The sequence below is a fragment of the Colletotrichum higginsianum genome, chromosome 2 (assembly GCF_001672515.1).
Source record: "Colletotrichum higginsianum IMI 349063 chromosome 2, whole genome shotgun sequence".
NCBI classification, from domain to species: Eukaryota; Fungi; Ascomycota; class Sordariomycetes; order Glomerellales; family Glomerellaceae; genus Colletotrichum; species Colletotrichum higginsianum.
In genome coordinates this window covers 3,589,897-3,608,313 of record NC_030955.1, presented here as the reverse complement: position 1 = coordinate 3,608,313, position 18,417 = coordinate 3,589,897, and the positions used below count along the sequence as shown (strand labels likewise).

Sequence of the window (18,417 nt, the reverse complement as noted above, 5' to 3'; positions counted from 1 at the left end):
AGCACAAATGGACACCCTGAAGTCCCCTTTATCGAAGAAAACTGTGACCATTTACTGCTTACCGATCACCCTTGGTAACACTACTTGATGCCAGTCACATGTGCATGTCCTATGTACTCGTTGACAGATATGCACTCATCCTGTACACGCAACCGTCACCTTAGGGCCAAGAAATGGCCTTGAGACTGATTAGAATTACGAAGACTGAGAGTGTTGGGTTCGAAATCCAAGTGGGCCTATATAATGGGCTCTCAATGCCACTTTCTCTTTGTCCTCCTGTCCTTCGTTCCAATCCATTCACGCCGATTTCTTGCCCCCGGAGCCTTCCCAACCAACTAAATTGCTGCGTGAGAACACATTTCTCCATGCGTTTTGTTTCATTCCCTCTTTAACTTTCTTAACCGCTGTTGAATGCAAGTTTGTCTTTGACCGACTCCTCCCCCTTGACGCCGAAAGCTGAGTATGCAAATGCCGATTGCAGCACGAGCGACAATGCGAAGCGAAGATATTGGAGAAAAAGAGGTGAAAAATAAAGGTCGTAGTACAAGTACAGAAAAGGGTTCGTGCTGTCGTCATAAAGCTGTGGGTTTCTTTCGCTAAAAACGATTCGTTCGTTCTGTTCTTGTAGTCGGGAGATGGAGCAAGTTCTACCGAATTCATGGTTTCTTCAACTGAGTCTTGAGCTGATGGTTTGCCCGGTGGTGCTGCTGATTGTGGTTCAGAAGTCCGCCGTTCTCAGCTGAAGAGAGCTCCAGCGTGTCCGAGCCCACCATGATGAAGAGGCCACCGTTGGTGACCTCATCAGTCGGGACGCGCTCGAGCGAATGCATCGACGAGAAGGCGGAACAGCCTTCGTTGATGGGCTCATTTTCGGCGACGCCACCGGTGAAGGTAGTCGATGCGTCGGAGCAAACATCGTTCGTAGGTTTGTCCTCAGTCAAGCCACCGGTCAAGCTAGCCAAGCTCGTCATGCCAAAGTTCACCATGCCCTTGGTTCCCCACGTCCAGACCGACTCGTCATCCCAGTCACTCATCGTGTAGTTCGGGTCGGCCCAAGTCTCCTGGTAGAATAGAGCAGCGTCGAGCTTCATGGTCTCATCAGTCAGTTCGATCGTATAAGGCGCTTCATGCATGCGTTCGAACATGACGCCCTATGTCATCTCCCGGAGCTCTTGCTCGCTGCGGCTTGTAATCCTCGAAGCAGACGCGGGGCTAGCGTTGCGCCCGCCGAGGTTGGTGAGCATGCCGCTGACGTTTTTGCCAATGTTCAGACCGGCAATGCCCTCCTTCAAAGCGCTGAAGGCATTCGAGTTTTCGGCCGACACACTTCGGTGCAAAGGCGGCGCTTGTCGCTCTTGTCGATCAGGCGTAAGTGTAGTGTGCGCTGTCTCGACAGCTGCCAAAACAGACTGGCTGGTAGATAGGGAAGGTGTCGGTTTAGGGCTTAGTGTTCCCTGGGGCGGGGTGCCAGGCTGGCTGTCTGCGTAGGATTCCTCTGTAGACGGTTGGAAGTTGGCCAACGCCGAGGCCCTGTTCACCGCAGCTGCCGCCACAGCGTTCAACTGCGAGTTCATCTCCTCGTCGGTACGGTTGAAGAGCTGATGCCACCAGCGAATGTCATCAAGGTTCGGCTTGATAATACGACCACGGTCCTTGACGTACTCGTCGATGGTGGGGTCGTAGTCTTTGTTGGTGAACTCGGCTTTCCGGGGCAAAAAGTAGTCCCAGACCGAAGCTGTCCGTTCAGCAGCTCTGGCCTCGGTTCTCTGCTTTTCGGAATTGTAGAGGAACGTGCCGTACTGGCAGGAGTAGAGGTGGTACATCAAGCGGCGAAGAAAACGCTCATTGAACTCGAACCTGGTCGGGTTCTGACGGAGGAGCTGGTACACACAGTCCAGGAATTGATGGAAGACTGGACTGATCATCTTCGGAACGGTAGCTTCGTCTTTAGCGACCTTTCCCGTAGAGCCCTCGGCAACAGCCTCAAGGTCAGCCTGGTCCTCCTTGGTGGGGTTGAAGAACTGCCTGGCACCGGTGAAGAGATTCTGGAAGGCGTCGTCGCGCCCGTCATTCTCACCGGGCTGGACGGTCGAGCCAGCCATCGCGTCCTTCTGAACAGCAAACCAGCTTTCGTGGTTCAGGTGGCCAGACCGCAGCCTGAACATATGGCCAAACGACAACCAATCCTTCTCGACCAAAACGACGAAACCCTCAATGGTTCGAAAGTAGGGGTCCAGCATTATTTGAGCGAGGGCGCTGAGCTGGCTAGTTCGGTCCCAGCCGTCGGAGCAGTGGATCAGCACATGAGAGTGATTAAACCATATTTGACGGGCAACGATTTCGGCACCGTTCAAGACGGCTTGCGTATGTCTCAGCCAGCCGGTCGACGCCAGGGCATTCTGGTCTGGGGACAAGGGGGAGATATCGGCGTCCTTGAGGCAATCCACGACCTTGGCCAACGAGCTTCTCATAACGTGGATGTTCTCAATGTTCATGAACGCCTTCTTGGCGCCGGGGTAGCGATCCATGGGCTCAGATCCCATGCCTTGGACTTGATTGACCATGGCGTTCACAGTAGGTCTGGCATCGACAATCATGTTGACTTGTTGGGCGCCATAGATCAGACGCTTGCCCTTTTCGTCGTACATTTTGGGCTCTGCATCCGCAATAGCCTGCTCCTCCAGCCTTGCCTGCTCTGAGAGCTCTGTGACGTCCACCGAGTTCTTCTCCGACGTGTCCGACTGGCTTCGGCGAGGGGGCTGGTCTCTGTCGATGCTGGCCCGGGGTACGGTCGGGGCGAAGGAAGCCATGACGAGTTTCTCGTCCTGTACATTGTTTTTTCTGGTTATACCTGACAGAGGCTGAGCGCTGCGGGTGATGGTGCAGTTGTTGGTTGGGTGGATATAACTAAGCACTGGGATTCGGTGTCGAGACCGGTATTCCTTTGCGTACTTGAGGACATTATCTGAGATGGAGGAGGGAACCACCAGAGTAGCAGGGTAAGTATCGCAAAAGGAGTAATCCTTGTTGATGTTGGTGATCCTCCAGCCCTTGTCTGCCGACTTCTCACTGATGCCTTGGCGACGGAACTCAGCCTTGGGATCATAAATCTTCCAGCCATTGACTTGTCTCTCCACCCTGGAGCCCTTGTGACTGAAAGCAAAGAGGCGGTCAATAGTGCCAAGCTTGCAGGTCCTGAGCTTCACAAACTCAAAGACATCTCTGGCAACGTTGTTGTCTTCAAACGTAAAGGTGACGAAGATGAAGTCGCGACAGCGTAGGCGGATGGAGCTGTGGATGCCGTGGTTTGGGGGCATAAGTCGGAGGGTGCAGTGCGAAAGAATAGGATAGGTGATCCATGATTCCCTGGGTTTGGGAGGAGGCTGGCTGCTGTTGTTGTCTTCGTTCTTGGATTGGTCCTTGGGAGGAGGAGGTGGTGGTGCGCAGAAGACAAGGTGGAAATCGGTCAGTCGCAGGGTGCCCACTGAGGTCAGGCCCCCATTAATGCACTGGACATTTTCGACTATCTGAATTCCAGATTGCGATACAGTCAGTATTGGTCTTTCCTCTTTCAAGGCTGCTGTGAGAAGGAAAAGATGGAGGGGGAAGGGGGGGGGGCCTGAGAGCAAGCGCGTGTCGGACTCACCTTCCTGGCCTCCATTGTGAAGAGCAATTGGAGATGATGCTTCTTTAAGCTAGGTACTAGAGCATGGCCGCGCGCGGAAGGTCCGGAGGAGGAGAGGGTTTGCAAGTGAAGAAATTCACTTGAGGGAGAGTAGCAGGCAAGCCGCACAACTTAAGTGATGGAAAAGAAAGAAAGGCTAACAAAGGAGGAGAATTAGTGTATCCGGGCAAGGTTGAAGTTGGAGGTTGCGCAGGGTAAAGTTTGATTTCCAAGGTCGTAGGTAGCGAAGGGAGATGGTTGTTAGGTCGGAGGTCGGAGGTCGGCTGTTTGGCTGTTGCAACTTGGAGGGCAACGCAAAGCAGGAAGAGACGGCTGATCCTGGTCTCCACTATAACTTAGCGCGGGGCTGACAGACCAGAGAGCGGGAGACTGAGAGCCAACGACGTCACAGCTTCTAAAGGGAGTGTTTGACAATGGAATGCAAGATGTGCTTTTCCAAATGTATGGATGCGAAACCTGCCCTTGATAGCCGGTCTCCTTTGTCCCGGTCTGGAAACATCAAAAACAAATTGAAATACAGATGTTTGGGTGTTTATGTTTAGGTGGTTAGCAAAAACATCACGAGAGCACTTTGGTTTCCAAAACAAAAGGGCGCTTCGGCCAGGGAGGGAGTGCATCACTTGCAAGAGGCAGAAGCAAATGATGATTGGGTAGTGAATCTCCAACTCCAGCTACGAAAGGTTACCCACCTGACACGGCTTGGGCTGGGCCTGTGACTTGTAAGGTCGTACCCATATTGGCATCACGACCAGGGACCAGCGTGGCAGCAAGGCTCAAGCTGCCCCCCCATGGAACCCCACAACCAACCTGCAAACGGAGCTCTCTGTCCCGATTTCCGACCATCAACCGGCCAAGGAGCGTGACTACGACTAAAATGACTAAGCGTAGGCTGGCTGCTGCCAGTCCACTAATACTAACAATTGTTGTGCTTGCCTCATAGAAGCTGCTATTACGCCTGCCTTCCAACCATGCCTGCCTCTTACCATTGACAGATAGAAGATTACTCACCTTGTCACTTGCATGAAGACGTGCAGAGGGAGACGCGCAGAGGTACTCTGTGCTGTTGACCAAGTTCTGCCTGCAACCGGGGCCGACAGGGCTCGCAGGTCACTACAGCTGGCGCAGTGGGGGGGCTCAGCGAAACTAACTCTCTACCGATAAGAACGCACAGACCATCATGGTCCCCTTATCGCCTACCGCCTAGGGCACACAGAATTTCAATTTGGTCGCGGTCCAAAATCTGGCGAGGCCTGGACGACTGGCAATGCGGGCTACCTGAACAACCTCACTTCTCAATCCTCTCTCACCCGACCCCGACCGCGAACGAACCGTCGAAAACCTCCAACAACTATCCCACCCCCCTTTTTTCGACAACCGGGCAAAGAAGTCAAGATGGCTGTTCCAGGCACTCAGATGTAAGCCCCTCTCTCCTAACTTCCTTCTGTGCTGTCGGCTGCTCGCCGTGAGGAGAGGAAAAGAAAAAGAATAAGGAATCAAACTCCCACACCCCGCCGCCCGTCGCGAAACAAGTTCCACGATCTCGAAGAAAGAGCAAACAGCAACGGGGGAGGCTAAGGCTGCACACGACCAATTGGACAATGGATCGCTAACCATTTCTTTTCTCCCCCAACAGCTCCAAGCGCAGAAAGTTCGTCGCCGATGGCGTCTTCTACGCCGAGCTCAACGAGTTCTTCCAGCGCGAGCTGGCCGAGGAGGGCTACTCGGGCGTCGAGGTCCGCGTCACCCCCACGGTAACCGACATCATCATCCGCGCCACCCACACCCAGGAGGTTCTCGGCGAGCAGGGCCGCCGCATCCGCGAGCTCACCTCGCTCATCCAGAAGCGTTTCAAGTTCCCCGAGAACTCGGTCTCTCTCTACGCCGCCAAGGTCCAGAACCGCGGCCTGTCCGCCGTCGCTCAGTGCGAGTCCCTCCGCTACAAGCTCCTCAATGGTCTTGCCGTCCGCCGCGCCTGCTACGGTGTCCTCCGCTTCATCATGGAGTCCGGTGCTAAGGGTTGCGAGGTTGTCGTCTCCGGCAAGCTCCGCGCCGCCCGTGCTAAGTCCATGAAGTTTACCGACGGCTTCATGATCCACTCCGGTCAGCCCGCTAAGGACTTCATCGACTCTGCCACCCGCCACGTCCTCCTCCGCCAGGGTGTCCTTGGTATCAAGGTCAAGATCATGCGCGGCTCCGACCCCGAGGGCAAGGCCGGCCCCCAGAAGACCCTTCCTGACGCCGTCTCCGTTCTCGAGCCCAAGGAGGAGCAGACTGTTGTCCAGCCCATGTCCCAGGACTACGGCGCCAAGGCCGCTCAGGCCCAGGCCGCCGCCGAGGCGCAACAAGCGGAGCAGCAGGCCCAGGAGGGCGGCGAGGAGGCTGAGGCTCAGTCGTAGGAGGCTGCCGAGCCGCAGTACTCTTCTCATGTCTTCGTCGAGGAGGTTGTTGAGTCTGGCACCAGCCCGGCTGGTTGGTGAAGGATGTCAGCGAGGGGAAAATTTTGGTCTGCTTTCCGCTAGCTTCTAGTCTCTATTGTCTACTCTCCCAAAAATACCAGACAGACTTGGAGATCATTAAAAATGGGGGTGTTCGCGCGAACCAGGCACAAAAAATTGGGAGGACGGGGGTGGTTCACTACTCAGGCGTCTTGATCAACATTTGCATCACTCTGCGAAAGGGAATTCGGATAGTTGCGACTGGCTTGTAATGGTAGAACAAACCATGAAATGAGCAACGAAATCATTCAAGTAAATGACGGCGCCAGCCTCTCGACAAAAGTGATGCGATCTTGCATGCCGATGACGGAAAGGTGCGTCCTGATTAGACTCGCTCACTGGATCCCTAGACAAACCCCAAGCTGTACACATAGTTGTGCCTAGGGAGGATGTTCGCGATGTGTCGCCGGTCTTCTCAATGTTCGCTCAGTCAAAGTCGTACCAGTCCATGATGCTCAATTCGACAGGCTCTCCTCAGCCATTGTCGATGTCTATGGTGCTTCGAATACTGCTGGACTATGAACAAAAATGTCATGTCTCCAGGCGAATCGGAAAATGCCTCGTTCCCACCTGTCGCCTCCCTAATCGTACAAGAGGTGCTTTCGCACACGGTACCATGGAAACCCTGATAAACGCCCCCCAGCCAGGTCCCTCCTGTGCCGAAAATACTCCCCATGCCGTGGCAGAAGCGAAATAGTGTGTTTGTGTGGAAAGCTTGATGGTTCTGATTTCCGGTGCTTCCTCTCCAAATCCTTCCTTTGGACGCACCTACACCTTTTCCGTAGGTCTTTGCCTTGTTCATGAATCCGATCATGTCGTGGAAAACTTCTCAGTCATATGGCTTTCGAGAAAATGTACAGTATTGCCCCCCATGGCGGGCTCCTGATAAGAAATGCTTCGAGAGAAAAAAAAGACAACCGCCTCCTCAACATCTATCAATAACCAGGAAATAGACGGTTCCGCCGCACCTTCTCATCTGTCGGCCCTCTGGTTCTGGAGCTCGATTGTCTCATTGTATGGTTTCGAGTGGCCGTTGGCGGATCCGTTTGCTCTGCGGTGGTCATTGTCGTCGTCGCTTTCCTCGGCCAGATCGGTCAGACCAAATTCGGCACCGGCCTCCTCGTCGTAGGCCCTCATCAAGCCAGTCGTGTCACCATGGCGGCTACCAATGCTCAATCTGTGGGGGTCTTGGCTTCGGCGGGCCTGCATGCTCAGGCGGGTCTGGATCGTTGAGATCATGTCCGTGCCGGTTGCATCGTCACCGCCACGGCCGGCAACCATCTTGTGTCCGTTCGGGTCGGATCTCGAAAGGTTTAGCAGGTAAACACCAGTGAAGGTGACCAGGAAGCCGCAAAGAAGAGATATAGTGTTAACGGTATCGGTGGTGTTGAAACCGCCAAACAAAATGAATGACGCGCAAAGGGTCGCCGTCGTGAAGGTTACGTAGTAAAGGGGGTTGACACTACACGGTTTTGTCGTTAGTGCAGTCCGGTACGCGCAATATTGTTCTATTACACTCACATATTTGTGGGGAACTGAGCAAGTGCCTTGTTAAAGTAGTTCATTTGCGTCAGGATGCAAACGGTTGTTAGGATCATGAAAACGTAAGTCGAGGGGTGGCTAAACTGGTTGTTTCCGGCGAACGTGAGCTTTAGGGCGATGCCAAAGGCTTTGACAGACATGACCGAGATTGAGCCGACGGTCGAACAGATGGAGAGATAGATGATGGGGTTCTTCCGTCCGTGAACCGGCGCAACCTTGTAGATCATGAAGACGGCGAAGGCAGTGACGACAAACGCGTACAACAAGAAGCCTGGCATGCTGTTAGTTGTCGGTGGCGGTATACCACCGGAATCATATACATACCAGGCTGTATGGCGTAATGCAGGATCTGGTCGATGGTCTTGATGTCTTCGTCTGGGGGCGCATGGAGAACAATGATGACGGCGCCGATAAGACAGATCGCACTACCTAGGCGACCCAGAACGCCGAGCTCTTCCTTTAAGAAATATGATCCCAAAACAGCCCCAATGAGGACGGACAAGGCTCCGAGAGGAGTAACAAGGATGGCGGGCGCAAATGCATAGGCGGCGAAGTTGCAGACTTCTCCAAGGACCACTGATCTCGTGTTAGCGAGGTGTCGGCGTCGTTCGAGAACCGATAAAAACTCACAGGTCGAAATACCAGCCCACCATACTGGACTCTTCAGGTAAACGTAACCGTCGCCTTCGAAGCCATGGCGTTCTTCTGCTTGCAAGAGACCCTGTATTCGAGGGTTAGCCTCGGTATTTCGTAAACGCAATCGAGGGCGGTGCCAGGGCGACAACGACAGTCAGGAATCGCGTACCTTTTTCGTGACAACGAAACTGATACCTATAAGGCGACACGGTTAGTGATGGGTCTTTGAAGATTTGCGGAGATACGTATGCGTACCAATGGCTAAGCTGGACGCCATCGCAAGGCCCAGGCCAATATATCTGGTTGACTGTCAGCGAAAGGGGGGGTCTCAAGGCCAGATGTACGAATCGGCGTCTGATCTGGATGGCGATCGGAATGCCAACAGGGTCGCAGACGTACTTCTCGTCCAGCATCATCTTGTCGAATGTGAATGCGCCGACTGCGATGAAGGGTAAAAGGAGTGTCGGTGCTTGTTATACGTGTGCGCCGTGGTGAGACGGTCGCGGTAGAGAATGTCGTATCCCGTGAAGAGGAGCTTGCGAGGCTCGCGCCGGGCGAGGTAGAGCGATTGGAGTGATGGTCGGACCTCGTCAGCAGCGACACATGGAAAGATGGGCCAGGAAGGACTCTGGCTGTCGTAGCTGTAAGAGCTAGGATCGGGAATGATGGTAGTCGTGGTGATGAAGGCGGCCGTCGTCTCTTCGCTGTCGGGTCGGGGGTCGAGGTCGGAGTCGGCGGCAAAGTAGAAGGAGTTCGTCGCGGTTGGTGTACGAGTGACGGGGTCGAGAGTGGTGGGTTGGCGCAAGTGGGAGGCCGAAAGGAGAGGTAGGGTGTTTCGTGGGATTTTGCAGATAAAACTGCGAGGGCGGTACGTAGCGTGACAGATTTGGAACCAGAGAGATCTGGTACCTATCCAGGTTTACTCGTGCGGCACGGTACAGGATTCTCGGTACACACTAAGTTAGATGGCGCAAGGCGGTACGAGTGTGAGAGAGAGTGGTGTGTGCGTGTGAGGCAAGGAGGGAGTCGGGGACTGGTGGTGTTGGTAGTGTGCTGTGAGTGCAATGTGGTCCAGTAGAGTAACAGAAAAGGTGGTTCACGTAGTGGGTATTGGCGTGGTGGAGGAATGCCAACCAGCCAGATAGGGACAGGTTTGAGTTTCAGAGGCCCCTGGGGAGAGGGCTGGAGAGGTGCCCTGCAGTCTGAAGAAAGTCACCCGCCAAGCTGCCCCTTCCTTGCACTGGAAATAGGACAGGTACGTAATGAGGTAAAGGAACCTTGTCCTTGCAGGGTACGCGATCGTTTTTCCGGGTTCGTTCTTTTGCACTATGAGCGAGGTTGGTGGGCTGAACGGCGACAGACTCAAGAGAACAGAACAGTGCGGAAGAGCCAGGTGTCGGAGAAAACCCAGAATCGTCCCTGGAAATACGGACGGCCTGCGATAGGTCCCGTCGTGGTCCGTCTCTGCACAAACGGGAACTTGGCCGCGGCGCCAGACTTGTTGAGTGCGGGTGGATACAACCTGCCTCTATCGAGTATCGACCGGACGGGAGGGTCGAGGGGGGCTGAAGCCGACAAGACGGGGAAGTAGGCGCTAGAGGTGGGAAAGACAGAGAGAGACCTGGCCAGATTGTCCACTTTGGAGGAGCAAAGTACGAATAGGTACCAATGCTCAGCCGCCTTCTGGTGGGGAGCGAGGTCGCGAGGGTGGGCAATGGACGTGATGCTGTGAGGTTATATATTCTTGTGAACCTGGGCAGACGAGGGTTGAAATCGCAAGGACGCTGTTGGATTTTGTACAGAGTTTGTATGCATGTGCATGTCAAGCTCCAGTAACTCCGAATGGCTGCGTGACGGGCGGGATCAGTAGGATAGAACGTTCCTCGTATGCGATTTTGGTCCGAAGGCGATTTCATGACACTCTGCAGGGACGCCAAGCCAAGTCTCTTAGACTTTGGTGACCTTTCTTCTTCTTTTCATTCTCCCGTCTCCGTCTGGACCATTTAACCATGCTCATCTGTTCAAAACTCCCACCAACCCCCCCCCCCCCCTTTTCATCTGCCATGCGACTCTTACACTCCATCATCTCATGATCTTCTTCATTTTGCCCTCTATTAGGTATAGGTATGCAAGAACGGCCGCGCCGGTGCTGAGGTCATCGTAGAGGTAGGGGGTTCGGAACAGGCTCAACCCCGACAGGGGGGAGGGCGCCTAAGGGGATTCGATGTGGGATGTTCCGTTCTTCACTCCGCAGGGGGGTGGTTCAACTGCGCTCTCCAGAACTCAAGGAGTGTCAGACTCTGTCCAGGACGGTGAGGGGGGCGCTCGGGCGTGCTGTCATGCTGGACTTTTCCCTTGTCATGCCGCCCAGAAACCCCCTGAGCCGCATTCATCAGAGGCTGGGTGTGAATCAGCGATGGCCAATTCCTCAGGGTGGACTGTCGGCACACATGCCAGCCGCCCACTCATGGTTCGACAGTGCAGCGCCGCTTCCCCGTGGAAACAGGGACAAAGAGAGGGCACTGGAACTGGGGTGAAGAAAGAGGGAAAAAAAGGCGGATGTGTGGCCCTTTTCGGTCACTCGGGTCTGGTCAGTGCTTTAATTGCCCCCCTTCCCCTGTAAATCTCCATACGAAGATCCGATCCAACAGAGAGGGAAATCGGCATTTCTATTTTTCTCTCACAGCCCATGTGGGGTCCCGTTGAAACAGGTTCATTACGAAATGACACTGGCCGAATTCGCTGGCCTCTATTATTTCTCTCAGTGCTGCCTCTCGGGACTTGACACGACACGAACGGCCGTCTCCTATTATTAAAATCCCATGCACAGCCACAGCTGAAGTACATCTTCTCGTTGTGAAAGTCGTCGTCACCCGCAGACGGGAGCATCCCGCGCCCGCTTCGCCGACCCGGTGCCACTACACCATTCACTGGCCGCCCAGATCCCTCTGTCGCACCCCAGTGAGTTTCCCTTACCGCATTTTCAACTGAGAATGCCACGACAGAGGAATGCTGAGGCGCGATACTCTGCCGTAACTCGTGACCAGCACCGTCTCTGCCAATTGCAGCTCCGAAACATGACTAGGGTTTCCTACACCCCGTGCCCCATGCCTTATGCCCAGGCGTCACAACATATTCTTCCCCCGGATCTCTCTCCCGAATCAGGTGGGGAGCAGAAGACACTTCTACGAAGGTTGTTCTCGAGAGTTTACCTCACACTACAATTAAGCATTGCCAATAGAAAAAATACAAATAATATAAAATAAAAACATATCTGTTTCTTTAAAGCATTCGATCAACATATCTAGATAACCTACCCATCAATCCCCTTGATTATGGAAAGGGAGGGGGGTGGGGGGGTTGAGATCTATCAGCGATGGAAGTGTGCAAGTCCGTCGCCCACCTCTTTGTTTTACCGGCATGACGAAACCGTCGTGCTTCGCTTTGCTCACACAGGTGGGCGAGTACCGATGGGGGGAAAGAGCCCGAGCTTGAATAACCCTCTTCTTCGCAGTGTTCCAATCTTTATGCCCGCCATACTAGTCTGCGTCCTTGATCCGTTCTAACCACGAACTATAACAGACCCAACATGGGATGAAAAAGACCGGAACAAACTGCGATGGAATGAATGCATCCGTGGTGGGTTTCAAGTGCATGCGACGCCGCCCTGCAGCGTCTGCTCAGGCCACGTCCAACTCTGAATGGCATCGACCACCATCCTATCAAGGCATCAAAACAGATGCTGTTTGACGGGCTCAACCGTCCATTCGTCGACATCTCACAGAGCTGAATAGTCATTCATTTCACGCAATAGCCAGGAACAAGCAAGCAGATGAGGCTTCATGATGAGCTGTTTACTTTCACCCGATTGACTTGCGAGTCGTTACGTTCAACTTCACATAGTCACGCCGTGGCAGTCATTGAGTGAATGCTTTTTCTTCAATAAATGATGATTTTCCTGGTGTAGGCCGTTGTTCTCGAGGGGCTCTACGCATCAGCTCGGTGAAATATGGCATCATCGACATACCTCCCTCCACGAGCTCATTTCCGAAACAAACGACCAATCTTCAACTAGATGTCCTAAGGAAACCTAGGTGGTGGTCATGTCTGCGTCTTGATGCGGAAAGACTTCATACTTCACCTAGCTGCAGGCCTCCTCGGCTTCGTTATGTCCTTTCCCCAAACGACTTGTACAAGAAACATTGACCGAGCCGAATGGGCTATCCCATCACGTTTCAACCCCTTTGTACGCCAAAATTCCACCAACATGCAAGATAATAGACGGGGTATCGAGGAGAATTGGTAGAAACTGCATCAGGAATGTGTTGTCCATTCAGTACGCCAGGTCGCCGCCTGGTTGGTGGTTGTTCGGTGGAAAAGCTGCAAGTCAGTAAGAAATCATTTCGGAAGCCTACCTTGATGGTCACATTTGTTGACCCAAGCGACAAGCTCTTTGAATCAGATGCGATGCCCTGACGTGGAACACTTCCGTAGTCGCAGTGTCGCACTAGAATATCCGGGTTTGGCAAGATGGCGAACGTCTGGGACCAAAAGTCCAGTAGACCCGAAATCGAGCTGTATCGGCCAAAATGCCTCAAGGGTTAGTTGGAAGGATGCCCGAAGCCTAAGACCGACGACGCTTGACGTCTATAGCACGATTAGTACGGCATACTTTGCATGATTGGGAAACGAGAGCATACCTTTCTGGGCTTCGTCATCCAGCACATCGTCCACATCCGATCTCGGGCGTTTGCTAGAGATCGAAGGAGACTTCGCGACACCATCGTCTTGTCCAGGGAACTCCCTCCAATCGATCTCTGCCAGTTCGTCGTCCTGGGTAGGCACCTCAGGGGCATCAATCTCGTCTTCAGGAAGGTCGGCATTGATATCAAGCTCATTATCGTAGTTGACCTCTTCGTCGCCGTTCAGAGTCGATGTGGCACTGGTATTGGGGGTTACCTTGTCTGCTGAAATCCCATCGACGCCTTCGGCGATCTGGTTCAGGTTTTGCATGAGGTCCTCATCATTTAGGAAGGGCTGAGTGTCTTCAGCAGTAGTAAACGCATCGGCTTCCTCCGCATCCCACACCAGTGGGTTGGATATATCGACTTCTAGAGCTTGGAGTGTAATGTCAGCGTCCGTGGTTGATGAAAAAGCCATGCTAACATCAGAATGAGAATGCAAGTGACGAGGGGCTACTCTGGTACAATGCCCCCTGGAAACGTCTAGATGCGAATAATCGAGTACAAAGTCCATTTGTCGTTGAGCAGACTTTCTGATCATCTGCACCATAGATTCGTATCGCAGACTGTCTTCTTCCACCATCTGGTCCGCATTGAAGCTCGAAGCGCAAGTGATGCAGAGACAAAAATTGGGGCGAAAACAAGGAGTTGATAAAAAACAGTCGGTATTACCATTCTCCTCGTGATGCTGAGGCTGCTGGTCCTCCGCCACGTCTGCCACTTCGGCGGCTTCAACAGTAAGAACAGCCTCGGCTGTGGCAGAATCATCCATGAGAGAAACTTCAGTGTCGACCATTGTCGCTTCGGCGTCCACATCTTCTGCAGCACTTGCATCTGGCTCGAGGGTATGCTTGTCAACAGCGCCTTGCGGCTGCAGGCCATCGTCTACGGCGATGCCATCGCCAACATCGTTATCGTCGTTGGTCTCCTCGTTGATCTCAGCACTTTCACGCTGGACCTCGACATCGTCTTGGTCACCGTGCTCGCTCTCGCCAGGGGACTGTGGCCATGCAGCAGCATCGGCATTGTCTTCTTCTCCAATCAGGTCAGGTTCATCGTCATCAATGATTTCAGGAGCTTCGCTCTGCGCCCTGGATGCGAAGTAAAAACTGATTTCATCAAGACCCTTGCCATTGTAAGCATCATCGACGAGAGAGAGCCATCGTTTCTTGCAGTTCGGCCGAGTTGAAAGATACGCGTAGAGTGGCTTCGATGCGTCAGGGTTCTGGTTCTTGACCAACGAGTCAAAAACAGATATGATCTGTCCCAATGTGATGTCGGAAAAGACATCTGACTGGGTAGACTTTGAGCTGGTCAGAAGAGCTTTCACTTTCAGGGGATAAAAACTTACTTCGGCAAACTCAAGTCCGAGCTCGTCGATTTGAAACACAAGCTCGTCAAGTGGACCGAGTTCGCTGGCAAGTTCTCGACGGAAGCCAGCCAATACTCCTTCCATTTTGCAGTGCAAAAGGGAAAGGTCATTGAAGAAGCATTCCTTGCCCTCGCTATCCGGCGCGCCGTAAAAGAAGGGATAGTCGATGCCCTTGTATGAGACTGTGATAACAGGTATATCCATGTCCTCATTAGACGGCGTCTCTGCTGAAACTGAAGACCGTGCATCGGCAAGCATTTCATCATCATATACCACATGCTCGCGGTCTGACGTCTCTTCGTCTGGTGCGGCGTAGACTGGAACATCGGCAACCTCGCTATCGTGATGTTCTTCGTTGACACCATCAGTCTCTGCTATGCTGCCTTCGATCACTTGTTCGAGCTGTGATTCAAAGTCTTCGCCCATGACATGATCCTCGGCGTCTACTTGTTTGCTGGCAGCGTTGCCAAGGCCCTCCTGGATAGCATTCTGACCATCGGCCCGGGCGTCGTGACCGTCTTGAGAGGCATCGACGGAGTTGTCGATGTCCTGGTCTTCGGGATATTCTATCTCGTTCACATCGCCATCCGCCTTCGAATCATAGCTTCCGGCCGCTTGTTCTCCCCCCGAGACAGGATCAACGTTGACACCAGACGTTGCTTCTGTTTCTTCAGCAAGATTTCCAGATGCATTGGAATGGACCTCTAGTGCGTGGTCAGTCTCATGGCTCTCCGCTTCCCCGTGGTCGGAAACGTCCTCGTTGGAGTTTGTGGCATCGTGTACGGCGTGTTCTCCTTCGCCAACTAGCTGCCAGTCGTCATTGATAGGCTTGGCGATGTCGTTGTTTTTGTTGCTGTTATCTTTCTCTGCGTCTTGCTCATTGCTCGGTCCATCCTCCCAGCTGATTTCATTTTCGTTCATGTCAATACCCTCATGTTCCGTAACCTTGGCCTCGCCAGGGTTTTCGGTGTCATCAAAATAACCACCATCGGTTTCCGTAGCATCGAGCTGGTTGGCAGCTTCGGTGTCATCTGCGTCGAAGAAGTCCGCGCCGTCGCCATCAAAGTGTGTGTCGGCGATCACGGATATGGCCTCAGAGTCAGCTTCTACCTGCAGGTCGATAGCTTGACTTTGGTGGTCTGTGTTTGAAAGCAATTCCTCTGGGTTCTCTGACGGATCGACTACGAATTTAACGGTGGAGGAGAACGAGTTGCTGTTGGAGCCTTTGGAGGAGATGACAGGTGCTGCCGAATCGTCTTCAGAGTAATCGATAAACTCCTCGTGCTGCTGAGTCTCAAGACCCGGGTGCGGGGCTGCTTCGATAGCCATCCCTTCTGTTGTCGACAAGTTGAAAAATTAAATCTGAATAGACTGATTCGACTCAGCTGTGGCTATCGAGACACTTGTTGGCCTGGTTGGAGAATCCAGATGTCGCGAATCCGGATGCTCGCCCGGTGACGCTAACGAAACTGAGTTGGTTGCGACAGGGAACAGTGGACGGTCCTGAGAAGCTTAGCCAGAATACTGGGATATCTGAGCCTTTGACGCGGGTTTCGTTGAGTAAGGGTGTCTGGACTCTGGAGGCATGGGAAAGGGAGGGAAAACCTGTAGGACAAAGAGTCTAAAGATGGCGAATATATCCAGGCAGAGGCTAGAGCAAACGAGGTGGAGTTGAATGAGGCGCGCTGGGAATTTAAAAAGGCCCAGGTGAGGCGTGTCACCCCTCTACCTTCCGTAAGCGCGATTAGACGCGCCTTCTGGATGAAGCCTGCGCCTTACTGTGTTAGGACTAGCCTCTGCCTTTGTACGTAAGGTTGAAATGGCCCGTGCACTGGCCAGATTCACACATTCGGACCTCAATATTCGAGCTCCCAATGTGGTCCCCCTTTGGCCGGTGACCTCGAAGTCGAGTTGCGACAGCCTGCCTACATCTCCAATTCGCCCCGTAAACTGTCACCACACTCTATTCGAAATGGTGAGACGTCTTTTTGCTACTTAATCTTTCATTGCAGATTGTCGATACAGGATGCTGACTCGAACAGGTTGTCCTCGCAGCATCGATTTGTACCCGTGGCGGGAAAGCTGTCCTCTCCCGCCAGTTCAGGGAGATGCCACGATCCCGCATCGAAGCCCTCCTCGCGTCCTTTCCGAAGCTTGCAGACAGCGGCACCCAACACACGACCGTCGAACAAGACAATGTGCGATTCGTCTATCAGCCGTTGGACGAGCTCTACATGGTGCTTATTACCAACCGCCAATCCAATATCCTTCAAGACATCGACTCCCTGCACCTGTTCGCGCAGGTTGTCACCAGCACATGCAAGAGCCTTGATGAGAGGGAGATCTTGAAGAATGCTTACGAGCTTCTCAGCGCCTTCGATGAGCTCGTTACCCTCGGCTACCGTGAGAACTTGACCATCAGCCAGATCAAGACCTTCCTCGAGATGGAGAGTCACGAGGAGCGGATCCAGGAGATCATTGCGCGAGTCCGTTACTCTGTTTTCCGGTTCTCTTGACAACGTCTTACTAATGTATACTATAGAACAAGGAGTTGGAGGCGACGGAGGAACGCAAGCGAAAGGCCAAGCAGCTGGAGATGCAGCGCAAGGAGTCGGCTCGAGCCGGCCGTGTCGGTGGTGGAATGCCCAGAACGCCCGTATACCCGACTTACACCCCCCCTACTCGCCCGACGCCAACGGATACGTACGACTCGTATGAAGCCGAGAAGAACAAGACCTTCAACAAGTAAGTTGCTGGGTGAGGACCAAGACGTGGTGGTCGGCGGCTAATCAGTGCAGATTGAATGCTCCGAAGGGCAAGGGCATGCAACTGGGCAAGAAGTCCAAGACCACCGACATGTTCGAGCGTGTCCGAGGCGAGATGGGTGCCGAGGTGGACGACACACCTCTTGTCACGCCATCCCCCGCCCACGTTCCCGAGCCTGCGGCAGAGCCTCGCGTCTCTTCGACCCTTGACCGTGACGCCATTCACGTCGTGGTTAACGAGGCCATCAGCGCCAAGCTGTCAAGGGAGGGTGCCATCAACTCCCTCGCGATAGTTGGTGATTTAAGTCTTCGCATCTCCGACCCTAGCTTGACCAAGGTCAAGTTGAACCTGACGGCCAACGCGTCTCACGGCGCCCAGTTCCGGACGCACCCCAACGTCGACAAGAACCTCTTTAACAGCTCCAAGGTGATCCAGATGAGCAACACTGCCCGTGGCTTCCCAACCAATCAGTCAGTGGGCGTGCTGCGCTGGAGGGCGACGGCCAAGGCAGACGATGCCAGCGCCTGCCCTATCACGTTTACAGTCTGGATCAATAAGGATGCGGATAAGTACAACATGACAGTCGAGTACGAACTGACTGGTGGCGACACGCTCAAGGATGTCAGTGTGATCATTCCCTACCAGGCCAGCGAGCCAGTTGTTTCGAGCTTCGATGCCTCGTACGAAGTCTCTGGAGACTCTCTGGAATGGAACATCGGAACGGTTTCTGAGGAAAACCCCACCGGATCGTTCGAGTTCGAGGCTGAGACCAACGATGAGAATGACTTCTTCCCCATGACGGTTAGGTTCTCGAAGACGTCTCCTTTCATCGATGTCGATGTAAGTCGCGGTACATGGACTATGTGAGAATCGCAGATGCTGATATTGTACTAGGTCTCCACGGTCTCATTGCTTGAGGAGGACGAGGAGGTGACTTTCTCGAAGGAGGTCAAGTCGAATGCCGACAACTTCTTGATTGAATAGAGAACGGGCTGCGGAAGCAGCTTACCTAGGTAGATTGAGGTGAAGTTGTCGGGGGTTGCGGTTGTTAAATACCAACCCAGGAGTTTCCGATCAGCGGGGGTTTGACTTGCGACGTTGGCAAATGCCATAATGTTTGGCTGCATGATATGAAACGTATCTTAGAAAGAATCAGGATGCGAAAGCATCTGCAAAAGA

General features: G+C 53.4%; 7 protein-coding genes across 7 annotated transcripts; 2 read left to right on the top strand and 5 right to left on the bottom strand.

The window, feature by feature from the left end:
* Nucleotides 1-656: 656 nt before the first annotated feature.
* On the bottom strand, nucleotides 657-1,145 carry CH63R_02796 (uncharacterized protein; the record flags this gene model as incomplete). The annotated part of the gene is made up of 1 exon (XM_018297771.1): nucleotides 657-1,145. The coding sequence occupies one exon, from the start codon at nucleotides 1,143-1,145 to the stop codon at nucleotides 657-659; it is 489 nt and encodes a 162-aa protein (XP_018162587.1).
* Nucleotides 1,146-1,151: 6 nt separating this feature from the next.
* Nucleotides 1,152-3,661, bottom strand: CH63R_02795 (Protein phosphatase; the record flags this gene model as incomplete). Its single annotated transcript, XM_018297770.1, has 2 exons — nucleotides 1,152-3,527; nucleotides 3,647-3,661. The coding sequence occupies 2 exons, from the start codon at nucleotides 3,659-3,661 to the stop codon at nucleotides 1,152-1,154; spliced, it is 2,391 nt and encodes a 796-aa protein (XP_018162586.1).
* A 1,416-nt stretch (nucleotides 3,662-5,077) lies between these two features.
* On the top strand, nucleotides 5,078-6,081 carry CH63R_02794 (40S ribosomal protein S3; the record flags this gene model as incomplete). The annotated part of the gene is made up of 2 exons (XM_018297769.1): nucleotides 5,078-5,100; nucleotides 5,319-6,081. 2 exons carry the CDS (start codon nucleotides 5,078-5,080, stop codon nucleotides 6,079-6,081), a joined length of 786 nt encoding a protein of 261 aa, XP_018162585.1.
* Nucleotides 6,082-7,152: 1,071 nt separating this feature from the next.
* Nucleotides 7,153-8,375, bottom strand: CH63R_02793 (Duf803 domain membrane protein; the record flags this gene model as incomplete). The annotated part of the gene is made up of 4 exons (XM_018297768.1): nucleotides 7,153-7,642; nucleotides 7,702-7,993; nucleotides 8,047-8,303; nucleotides 8,353-8,375. 4 exons carry the CDS (start codon nucleotides 8,373-8,375, stop codon nucleotides 7,153-7,155), a joined length of 1,062 nt encoding a protein of 353 aa, XP_018162584.1.
* Nucleotides 8,376-8,385: 10 nt separating this feature from the next.
* Nucleotides 8,386-8,774, bottom strand: CH63R_02792 (uncharacterized protein; the record flags this gene model as incomplete). Its single annotated transcript, XM_018297767.1, has 2 exons — nucleotides 8,386-8,553; nucleotides 8,703-8,774. The coding sequence occupies 2 exons, from the start codon at nucleotides 8,772-8,774 to the stop codon at nucleotides 8,386-8,388; spliced, it is 240 nt and encodes a 79-aa protein (XP_018162583.1).
* Nucleotides 8,775-12,982: 4,208 nt separating this feature from the next.
* Nucleotides 12,983-15,801, bottom strand: CH63R_02791 (Conserved glutamic acid-rich protein; the record flags this gene model as incomplete). Its single annotated transcript, XM_018297766.1, has 3 exons — nucleotides 12,983-13,005; nucleotides 13,059-14,403; nucleotides 14,452-15,801. 3 exons carry the CDS (start codon nucleotides 15,799-15,801, stop codon nucleotides 12,983-12,985), a joined length of 2,718 nt encoding a protein of 905 aa, XP_018162582.1.
* A 643-nt stretch (nucleotides 15,802-16,444) lies between these two features.
* Nucleotides 16,445-18,222, top strand: CH63R_02790 (Adaptor complexes medium subunit family protein; the record flags this gene model as incomplete). Its single annotated transcript, XM_018297765.1, has 5 exons — nucleotides 16,445-16,447; nucleotides 16,515-16,958; nucleotides 17,015-17,217; nucleotides 17,271-18,078; nucleotides 18,133-18,222. 5 exons carry the CDS (start codon nucleotides 16,445-16,447, stop codon nucleotides 18,220-18,222), a joined length of 1,548 nt encoding a protein of 515 aa, XP_018162581.1.
* Between the last annotated feature and the right edge of the window lie 195 nt (nucleotides 18,223-18,417).